At 36.8% G+C, this 12,245-nt stretch overlaps 1 protein-coding gene across 7 annotated transcripts in view; it reads left to right on the plus strand.

The window, feature by feature from the left end:
• Positions 1–12,245, plus strand: part of PCDH11X (protocadherin 11 X-linked) — a gene marked incomplete at both ends in the record, with an annotated part of 1,090,738 nt that overhangs the window by 770,287 nt on the left and 308,206 nt on the right. For all 7 annotated transcript variants that reach the window (XM_079765368.1, XM_079765373.1, XM_079765369.1 and 4 more), the window contains one exon: positions 1,800–1,998. In XM_079765368.1, the coding sequence (XP_079621494.1) occupies positions 1,800–1,998 (199 nt within the window). The remainder of the gene's footprint in view (positions 1–1,799; positions 1,999–12,245) is intronic.

Raw genomic sequence — 12,245 nt, forward strand, 5'->3', positions numbered from 1 at the left:
TGGGTGGTAGATGTTTTGTCTTTTAGTTGTATTTTTGAAATTGTTGTGCGCGGCGGCAGTTTAGTTGTTTAACTATGCCGCCATCTTGGTTCCCAACATTGTTTTTAATGGTCGGAAATTATTTTTTAATCCCTATATTTTATTGAATTTATTGTGGTGACATTGGTAATAAAATTACATAGGTTTTAGGTGTACAATTCTATAATACATCATCTGTATATTGCATTGTGTGTTCACCACCCCAAGTCAAGTCTCCTTCTATCACCATTTATCCTCCCTTCAACCTCTCTTACCTCCTCTCACCACCTTTTCTCTCTGGCAATTACCACACTATTATCTATCTATAAGTTGTTGTATGTTTTTGCTTACATTTTTTACCTATTTTACCCAGCGTCTCTTGCCTTTTGACAGCTGTCAGTCTGTTCTATCAATGAATCTGTTTTTATTTTGTTTATTTATTGTGTTCATTGGATTCCACATATAAGTGAAATCATATGGTATTTTTCTTTCTCTGACTGGCTTATTTCACTTTGCTTTGTATAGATTTCTTAAATAATTATATCTTAAATGTATATTGCCTACTGCTAGTAGTGAAGTATTTTGGTTGGTCTATTGTTACATAGCAAACTATTCCTAATCTTTGAAGCATAAAACAAAATCAATTGTACATTACATTTTTTTAAGTCAAGAATCGGGGTTGTGCACAGCAGAGGTAACTATCTCTGCTCCACAATGGCTGGTGACTAAAATGGGATGAATTAAATGTTTGGAGATGGGTGGGATGACTCAAATGAGGCCCAAAACTGTAATGAACAGAATGGGTTCTTAACATTCATATTTAGCACCTGAACTACAGTGGCTGGAACAGCTGGGCCTCTCTGTCTATTGTACTTCCTTTCTATGTAGTATTTCCACACAGCTTGAGCTTTCTTATAGCATGGCAGTCTCCTAGTAGTCAGACTTCTTTCAGTGCATCTGGTTTCCCCCACAGTGAGAGAGCAAAACATAAGCTGCAAGGTTTGGTTACAGAGGGCGTCCCCATAATTAGTGTGGCAGAGTACTACATAAGGGTATGAATATGAAGAAATATGAATATCCATTGCAGAGGATATCTTTGTAGACTAGCTACTACATATAAAGTTGCTGCAAACAAAATACAGCTACTTCTGGTGGAGTTATCACCCTTACTGGCTGTCTTGAGCCTTTTGTTTTGGAGACGAAATATTTGGTATCAACTGTTATCCATACCGTGTAACTGTTTTTATTTTTTAAAGTGTAGAATCAATTTAAATGAGTTCCGATTCAAAATATTGCCTCTAATTTCTTTGAAAAGATGATTTATACTTTAAATTTTCTAAGCCTACCTGATTGAATAAATTTGTTTATATTTACTGTTTTAGCCCACCAGAATTTTATAGATACAGCAATAAAATTTTGTTATATTTATTCATGCTTATTATTTAAAAAATGAATAATTGTCAAATAGTCACTCAATAAATCAATGTTGAAATGATTATAAGAATTTTCAATGTGCTTGAATATCTATAAAGGCTGACAGCTTCTTGCTTTAGAGCAAGTTGACTTTATTCTGCATCTGGATGTGCCTTGTTTCAAAATATAATGAAAGCAACTCTGTTGCCAGGTGCAGCAGGTTCACAGAAGCCTGAAATTGTTCCCAAATCAACATAATGTTAGTGTGACTTCACTAGATACTTGAAATAATGTATTTCTAAATTGGCTGCATTAAGCAATTATTCAGATCATTGCTGAAATCCTGTAATTTGCTTTCTTCCTTTCAGTCCCAGCGGCGTGTCACATTTCACCTACCAGAAGGCTCTCAGGAAAGCAGCAGTGATGGCGGACTGGGAGACCATGATGCAGGCAGTCTTCCCAGCACATCCCATGCTCTGCCCCTTGGTTATCTTCAGGAGGAGTATTTTGATCATGCTGCACCCAACAACCGCACTGAAGGGGATGGCAACTCTGATCCTGAATCCAGTAAGTTATACCTCTCTTTTCCTGAAGTACAAATGGGTTTATTGTTTGCAAGTTAAACAACTGTAGCCATAATAACACTGGCTATTTAATAATGTTAATATGTGTTACACATTTTTAAAAGGTAAAAATACTAAATTATCTAGGAGGCCCATATACATCCATTTACAGTATTTGAAATGTGTGATCATATGTATTTTGAATAAAACTATTTATGAAATTTAACATAGTCATTTTGTTTAGTCATAGCTAGGGTTTTTTTCTTTATATCTCCATATATATGTATTTATATGTACATAACCAGCCATTTTATTTTATTCATTTATTTGCATATATACAAATTTTTATAATTCATGAAAATTATTTTTAGGTTTATTTTTCTCATAAGAACCATATAAAATTCATTTTTTAAGGAGATAAGAGATCCTGACTCCAATGCAGAGTAGTTGGTTTTAGATTTTCAATGATGTACTGAACACATGTCTTATGCCATGTTACTGTTTATAAAAAGATTCAGATTTGGTCTCCATACTAAAGGCATAAAAGGCTATATTTTATAAAATCCAAAGACTTTTAATTGTTAAAAAAGATCATGAAGCTAAATGGAGAATTTCATTAAATTTATTACCTTTAAATGTCTTAAATATCCTGCTTCCTGATAATTGTAGAAAATACAAAATTTGGTAAGGTTATACATATCTCAAAATATTCTGATTTCCAATAATTATAATTTGCTCCAGATATGTTTCCTATTCATAAAAGTGTATAGGTACAAAAGAGCATACCATATATGTGAGAAGAGACATAGGCATAAACCAACATGAAGAAAAGAGACCAAGTAATGAGAATAAACATATGAAAGAAATTAATAGAAAATAGAAATTTTGAAAAGCTATTTTGAACACTAAGGTTTGTATGGGTGCATAATTCAAATAAAGCATGTTGTTCTGAGAACAAAATGGCTTCCCCATCATTATGTTTTAATCCTCTATTTCTGAAACTCCAAAAAATAAGGGAAATCAAGTGGTTGAACATCAAGATGTAATCTAAATATACAGAACCAATGATAACAACATCAACTGTTTTCTCTCTACAAGAGTAGATATTGGATATTAAAGGTGTTTCAATATAAACACTTTAGAGACTTTTAGTCACCATTCCAGAAAGTCCTAAACATCTGCTATGCCTATATTCAATTTTATACTTACAATAATTTATCACTGTTCATTCTGAGAATGAAAAATTCTATAACATGCAACACTAATCTGCCTTTCATTTACTGTGTACATGAGGATATAATGATTTCTAGTTGTGACTATATCCACCACCACAATAAACTCAGAGACAATCTCTAATAAGAATATGATCATAAGTAACAAATATGTATTAAACTAAGTATCCTTGGTCTTTTTTTTACTCCATACATTATTGTTTTAATTGTAGGCCTATTACTTCCTGCTTAACAGATAATATGAAGTTGAAATTAGCATCATTTCTATAAACTAAAGAGAGTTGATTCCTTTGAACATGCTATGTTACTAAGAACTTTTCTTAGATATTGCAACGCTAACAATGAAAGAATAAACTCAGAGTAAGCATCCACAGTGTGGATCTACAATAAAATAAAATTTCAAACTGAATGAGACCAAGATGGGATATTATTGATAGTAAAAGGGGCAGATTTTGTATGTGTCAGAAATTATGAAACATTTACAATATCCAATACAGGTTTATTGATCCCAATTACATATGATAAATTATATATAACTAGAGGCCCAGTGCACGAAATTCGTACACGGAGGGGAGTTGTCCCTCAGCCCAGCCTGTACCCTCTCCAATCTGGGACCCCTCAAGGGATGTCCGACTGCCCGTTTAAGCCCGATCCCACCAGGATCGGGCCTAAACAGGCAGTCGCACATCCCTCTCACAATCCAGGACTGCTGGCTCCCAACTGCTTGCCTGCCTGCCTTCCTGATTGCCCCTAACCGCTTCTGCCTGCCAGCCTGATCACCCCCTAACCACTCCGCTGCCAGCCTGGTTGATGCTTAACTGCTCTCCTGCCAGCCTGTTTGCCCCCAACTTCCCTCCTCTGCCAGCCTGGTCACCCCTAACTGCCCTCTTCTGCAGGGTTGATCACCTCCAACTGCCCTCCCTTGCAAGCCTGGTCCCTCTCAACTGCCCTCCCTTGCAGGCCTGGTCCCTCAAACCTGCCCTCCCTTGCAGGCCGGGTGCCTCCCAACTGCCCTCTCCTGCTGGCCATCTTGTAGTGGCCATCTTGTGTCCACATGGGGGCAGACATATTGTGTGTTGGAGTGATGGTCAATCTGCATATTACTCTTTTATTAGGATAGAGGCCTGGTGCACGGGTGAGGGCCAGCTGGTTTGCCCTGAAGGGTGTCACAGATAAGGGTGGGGGTTCCCTTGGGGCGTGGGGCGGCCTGAGAGAGGGGCCTGTGGTGGTTTGCAGGCCCCCTGGCAACCCAAGCGGAGGCCCTGGTATCTGGAATTTATTTTCCTTCTACAATTGAAACTTTGTAGCCTTAAGCGGGTGAGCCCTGCCAGGGTGTGCAGAAAGCTTTGCTTCCCCTGTTGCCGCCGGCAACCCTGGCCTGCTCTCTCAAGCTCCATTCTGCCTCCATTTGTTTGAATTTGTTTACCTTCTATAATTGAAACTTTGTAGCTTGAGTGGAGGCTTAAACCTGCAATGGCTATGGAAAGCTTGGCTTGCTCTGTTACCTGGGAAACCTTGCTGTCTGTGGCTGTAGCCATCTTGGATTGGGGTTAATTTGCATACTCGTCCTGATTGGCTGGTGGGCGTGGCTTATGTAGCAGAGTGATGGTTAATTTGCATATTACCATTTTATTAGAGAGGATAATAAGTAGCTGTTTTAAAAATACTCACATGAAGAGCTCTTTACAGGACCTGATTTTATTTACAGTTAAGAGTGGACAGGTTGCCCTAACTGGTTTGGCTCACTGGATAGAGCGTCGGCCTGTGGACTCAAAGGTCTCAGGTTCTATTCCAGTCAAGGGCATGTACCTTGGTTGCAGGCACATCCCCAGTAGGGGGTGTGCAGGAGGCAGCCCATCGATGTTTCTAACTCTCTATCCCTCTCCCTTCCTCTCTGTAAAAATCAATAAAATATATTTTAAAAAAAGAGTGCAAGGGTTAGCAACAATGCATGTGCTAATATAGTTAAGAGCTAGTTTTTTTTATAGCTTATTTCTACCAAGGACTAAGCATTTCTCTCCTCTAATCATATTGGCACTGTTATTTTGATCATTAAATATTTTGTTCATAATTACAGGATGAGGCAATGGAAAATGTAAGTTAACAAAGTTCTTTATTAATTAGGACTTATTTTAAAATCAGGATAGCTATAGGCACTAATGATAGTAATACAAATAATATATTTTTGCTATTTTCTATTTTAATAAGCTTATGCAAAGGGCAGAGGTAATTAACAATTAATGTCCATTTCTGTATATGTCTAAAATACTAATGGGTCAATTTTTAAGTTTATTTTTTACTACGAGTAATATCAACTACCTATTATCCCACTGGACTTAAAACTTCCCTCTAAACTATGTTCCAAAATAATATTTTGATTACGTAAAGTTGTATTATCCTAAAATGGTATATTAGTAAGATTTTTAATATAGTGTATGTGTGTGTTTTGTTTTGAGTTAAAAGGAAAAAATAGCTGATACAAACTTTGCCATAGGAAAATAATTTCCTTAGATTAATACAGATGATAAGATATATTGATTCTTAAAAAAGAAACTCTATAGCTCTGAAACAGTACATTGTAATGGGCTTTATGATACGGAGCAGATGACAATAAACTGTGAAGTGTTAGTCAATAGCACCACAAACAGGAATGTAAACTGCTGGAGGAAATAAATGTTGTCCTTAAGCAATTGAATTAATTTATGCAGATCTCATTTCATATTGTGAAATGCATTATATCCTCAATCTGCTTTCTTTTCTGCTCATTAGCAGAAAAAGAAATGCTATTCATTATAGCCCAAAATAGTACATACTTCTGAAAATTCCTTGTAACTTCACAAAAACAAATAAAAATAAACTTTTATGAATACAATTTCCCCAAAATGTGCTAAATGGATTTATTATTGCTACTTTAACATGTAGTTCCCAGGTTGATAAAAATCTGCTGATTAGATGAAAAAATTTTGCTATTCATTCTCTCCAGTCTTTTGCCAAGAATATTAACTTTCTTAAGGAAACAAGCAAATGTAATCCAATTATTTATTTCTCTTTTAGGAGACAAGTTTAATAAAACATTCTGTCTTATTCCATTTGAAAGCTTTCTGAATTCTGAAATTTCACAATTGTAATTTTCTGACTTTACCCTTAGGTATGAAAGTCACTTAATGCCATCCTATGAGTTTTTGTCTTTCTTGCTTAACAGCCTCTGTCCCAGAGCTTTCCTCCCACGATAGCCCCATCAAATACTGTGTACCATTTCCAATGGACCCTGCTCTTCGAAGCTAGCTATTTTGGTAGAAACAAACAAACAGATGTCCAATTCATAAACAGTGTTATTGGTTGGTTCCAGGTTATTGTGGATACTCTAACAGGTAATGTCTTTGCATTTTCAAAGGCTCTTGTGGAGATATCCAAGGGTGTGGCCCTAGTAGAGAACAGGGTGTGACTGTGTAGTGCTGGGCATCCTATATAATAAAGAGGGAATATGCTAATTGACCATCACTCCATCACAAAGATGGCTGAACCCACAGCTGAGGCCAAGTTCCCATAAGGAGCCTTAACGAGCAATCAGCAGGGACCTGAGGTTTCCACCCTCCCCTGCCCCTGTGGGGCTTGACAGGGGACCTCAGGCTGTGTCCCCCACCCAGCAGGGCTTGACAGGGGACCTCACAGTGTGCTTCCCATCCTGGGGCTGGGCTAGGGGACCTCAGGTTGCTCCCCCCACCCCAGCACCAAGCTGGTGGATCTCAGACCTCACCCCCCACCAGGTAGGGCTTGACAGGGGACTTCAGGCCGTGACCCCCACCCAGCACCAGGTCGGGGCTTGAAAGGGGACCTCAGGCCACACCTTCCACCCCAACACCGGGCCAGGGGACCTGAGGCTGCTCCCCCCACTGCTTGGTTGGGCTTGACGGGGGACCTCAAGGTGCACCCCAAGTGCTGGGTCAGGGGAACTCAGGCTGGGCCTCCGCCCAGCAGGGCTTGATGGGGGACCTGAGGCTGCATGCCCCCGCCTGGCGGGGCTTGACAGGGGATCTCAGGCTATGTCCCCCACCTGGCGGGGCTTGATGGAGGACCTCAAGGCCTGCCTCCCTCCCCGGTCTGGCCTGGGGTACCTCAGGCCATGCCCCCCATCCTGGCATCAGGCCAGGGGACCTGAGGTTGTGTCCCTTGCTTGGAAGGGCTTGACAAGGGTGAGACTGGCCAGGTCTGGATCTAGCCCACAGGTCTGGGTCTCACGTGATTTTGAGCTGCATGTGGTTGGGTGGGGAATTGACTCTGGGTCCCATGGTGTACCCCAGATTCTGACAGGAGGAAGGTTTTCATATACATTTTAAAAATTTTCTTTCATCTCTGACACTTCTATTATAGAGAAAGGGCAAATAGTAATATTAAATTATTTCCTCTAATTAATCCCCTTTTAATGTGCATGAATTTCATGCACCAGGTCACTAGTTTATAATAATAAAAGTGTAATATGCTAATTAGACCAGATGTCCTTCCGGGCATCCTTTTGGATGACCTTCCGGATGAAACCAGGGCTGCGAGAGAAGGCCGGGTCCCAGGTGTCTGCTGGTGGCTGCATGGAAGCCCGAGTCCTGAGTGCCAGAGGGAAGCTGGTGCCGGCAACCAGGGAAGGAAGGCCTACTCTTGCATGAATTTCATGCATCAGGCCTCTAGTTTTATATATTAAGATATGGTATAAGTTGAGAGATTTGAGGACAGTGTGATCCTCTTGGGAATACTCTAAAAACACTAAACTACATATGGCTCAATGTTCATATCTACTTATTCATAAGTAGCATTAGGTAAAATCTAATTTATGAAGAGAAGAGTTAAACATGCTTCCCAAGTTTTGTTTTTTGTAAAACATTGCTTTGATATTATAATTCAGGCTAAGTTCTGACACATGGAAATATTAGTAAAGTTTACCATGCTAAACGTCAGAGATTTTTAAATATTTCATATATATGAAATCAGGTGTGTGTGTGTGTGTGTGTGTGTGTGTGTGTGTGTTCTCTTAAATAAATAATGCATTGCCACTCTCTCACTACAGTTGATTAAGAAAAGGGTACCTTCTAAATTTCTAAAAATCGATTGGCATATTATAATTTCAATGATCATAGATAACATGCATGATTCTTTGGAAGAGAAATGGTGAAAGAGAATGTTTTTAAACAGATTCAAATCAATAAGTCAGTCTTCAGTTTACCAGCCATAAATCAGTTCATTTTCAGAGAGAATTCCCCTAACTGAAGAGGGGAAAGGTCCTAGTTTAATCAATGTTTTAATTTTCTTTAACTGACAAAGTTATGTCATATGCATTTTTTAAAACCTTTTCCTAGATATGGTAATTTCACACATTAAGTCACTTTATCTGAAAATGTTACAGTTGGTCTAGTGTCTAAAATTTGAGCTTAAAGTAATACTTATATGGAAAATTTCATCATCTTTGAAAAAAGTTATTTTCTCTTTCACGTTACAAATTTCTGTGATACAAAATGAAAAAAAAAATAGAGTTCCAAGAGTATTTAGGACTAAAGAAGTTCTACATTTAAAATAAGGAGGGATTATTTTTCATGAATGGAAAAATGATAAATCTCTCTGCCAAACTATAGCTCAGGTTAACATCTCTTTGACATTCATTTATCTTTTGCTAGATCAGGTTTGCTTAGCACTCTAATATGGTACTAATTAATTCACAAAAGGAAGTAATTAATCTTTCCCTGGCAACACACTTTGATTGATCCTCTACCAGTAATCAAATTACATGTTATAAAAAGTAGAAGACCAATTTGATTGACTAGAGTACTACTTAGAGAAATGATAAATTTTGTCTTGATCTGCGGAGACTGTTAGTATGGGATAATATTAGAGTAATTATTAGTTGAACGTTTGATTAGTAAATATCTAATTCTGAAAGTAGACAATTGGTAAAATTAAAAAAAGAAAACTATGAAACTTTAAAAAGAATCACCTAGTGGTTGCCTTTTTGTTAGGAGATGATATGTGCAAAGAGTAGCTCCCAAAAAGGTTTAATTTCCAAAATATATAAAGAACTCATAAAAATCAACACCAAAGAAACAAACAACCCAATTAAAAAGTGGACAGAGGACCTGAAAATAAACCTCTCCCAAGAAGACATATCAACAGCCAATAGATATATTAAAAGATGTTCAACCTCACTTGCAATCAGGGACATGCAAATTAAAACTACAATGAGATACCACCTCACACCTATTAGATTGGCTATTATCAACAAGACAAGCAATAACATGTGTTGGAGAGGTTGTGGAGAAAAGAGAATCCTCAATCTCTGCTGGAGGGAATGTAGACTGCTACCACCTCTATGGAAAGTAGTCTGTTGAGTCCTCAAAAAAAAAAAATTAAGAATAGAGCTACCATAAGACCCAGCAATCCCTCTCTTGTATATACTGAAAAACTAAAAAACATATTCACAAAGACATATGCACCCGTATGTTGATTGCAGCATTATTCATGGTGACCAAGACGTAAACAACCAAAGTGTCCTGCAATAGAGGACTGGATAAAGGAGATGTGGTACATATACACAATGGAATACTACTCAGCCATACAAAAGGATGAAATATTGCCATTTGCAACAACATGGATGGACCTTGAGAATATTATCCTAAGTGAAATAAGTCCGTCAGAAAAAGCTAAGAACCATATGATTTCACTCATGTGGGATATAAAATTGAAGCTTATTAACACAAACAGCAGAGTGGTATTTGCCAGAGGGAAGAGGCTGGGGGGAGAAGGGGGTCCTAATATAAGGTCACAGGAGAAGATTTGTCTTTGGGTGGTGGGCACACAGTGCAATATACAGATCTTATAACATAGAAACCCACACCAGAAACCTATATGATCATGTTGACCAATGTCACCACAGTAAATTTAATAGAAAATTAAAATTTAAAAAAAAATAATCACTTAGTAATGGATCATTAAAATACCACCCTTCATAATTAAGAACATTAGGGGTCAGATATCTGAAGGCAAAATAAAACTGTCCAAATATTTTCCCAGGAAAATTTTAATATACATGTACAATTATTCATCTGAAAAATTCAGCAAGAAAATGTCATTCAGTTTGTTAAAAAATAATAATGGGTTATATATTTTATATGGATGGCAGTGCATACTCTTCCAGAGTATGTCACAGAAAATTATATAAATCTGTTTAGCAAGTGTTACCCATATAACTGTTCATTGGGTATTTTTGTTTGTTGCCAAATATCTAGGTTATTTGACTTCATAAGTCCTCTATATTTCTTTAAAATATTTTTTGTGGGAACCCAAATATCAATTCCTGTATTACAACAAAAATAAAAGCAAAGGCTGTCATTTTGTTAATATTGTTATGTGAAAAAAATGAGAAAAGCACTGAACCTAAGAAAGAGGAGCTATGGTCCTTTAGTTGTTAATTATCCATCCAGGCCAATTCTATCTCTGCTGGTTATATATTTGAAGTATAGCTTCCTAAAACTGTGTTCATTCTTAGCCTGTAATGTACTGTCAGTCCATGAGGGTGGAGGGAGTAAAGTAATTAAATAAAAAATTTGAATCAGCTCAGCAAAATTGAAGTCACATATAGAAAGGAAAATTAATCAATGTGTCTCAGGAGTGATATTATCAATGATCATTTTTGTCATGTTTCACTTGGTGAAAGGGACTGGACTCAGTGGTACTAGATTTTAGAGGTATAATACAAATGCCTGCCAACTTTCATTGCCTTGCCAAGTGACAATGATATATAGTTTTATCCTTCTATTGAAATAAAAAATTTATTCATGTAGAGTAATATTTTAAGCTAACAATAATATTAACATCACTTTTTTTTCATTCTCAAAGGAAAATCACTGCATTTATGAATACTGTCTTTGACTACCAGCTTATTTCAGCCCTTGATGTGTTATATAAATAAATTGTATATAAGTAGATTACAAAGAATGGTTTTTACCCAAGTGTTCAGCTGTCTGCCATTTCTTGGGAAAGAATAAGGCACCCTTGATAATAGTTAGTATACTAAACAAGCTTAGACAGATATAAACAGTAATCTAGTGGCAGATGATCTGTAATATACATTAATTTTATCACTTAAACTGACATGCTTTTGAAAAGACAGTTTTGCTCTATTCAAGCTTATGAAAGTTTAAATATATATATATATATATATATATATATATATATATATATATATATAATAAGAAAATGGGTGAAACAAATCTTACTATACCATCTTGTCATATCCAACTTTCTATACAGGAAATGCAATCACAACACAGACCAATTGAAAAATAACTTATAATGTGTGGTATCTAGGTTTTGTGAATGCAATGAAGGATTTATATTAGAGATAATCTAAAGAAAAAGTCACAAAGTCATGGATCAAAATGAAAAGTATATCTCTAAAGTTGAAAACTTGACGACATTTACAGGATTCTATTTGGGTGACAACATCTAAGATGACTGTATTTTTGGTATCTTAAATCTAATATGGATTAGATAGAGGTTTATCACTCAAAAACAGGCCATGCTGAGCAAAGCAATCTCTTATGCTGTCTTTCATTTTGAAAAAGACAAGCACTAGGAGCTTGGCACAAGCTGGCAATTGAAAGCCAATGCCATAAAGTCTGGAATGTCAGTAAACTTGAATAACTGCCTTCAATGACAGAGAATAGGTGGCCTTTTCTTCACAATAACACTTACTTTCCTTCTAAATTTTTATCAGGCTACCTACACCATATAATAAAGTTCATTTGACATTTATATTTCTATTATTTATGAGCCAGGAGGCAGATTTCTTTATGACCTTATTCTGTCTTTCTTCTGCTTCTTTTATCTAACGCTCACTCCTCACTTTTCTTTGCCTATAAGACTGTGCCATTTATTCCTCTTTATAGGTCTTTGAAATATAATATCAGTCATGCAAGATGCAACTTTTGGGTCACTTAGGGTATTTAGTAACATTAGTCACAGTCTAATTTCTTGTTTT

Source organism: Cnephaeus nilssonii (genome assembly GCF_951640355.1).
Source record: "Cnephaeus nilssonii genome assembly, chromosome: X".
Taxonomy (NCBI): Eukaryota; Metazoa; Chordata; class Mammalia; order Chiroptera; family Vespertilionidae; genus Cnephaeus; species Cnephaeus nilssonii.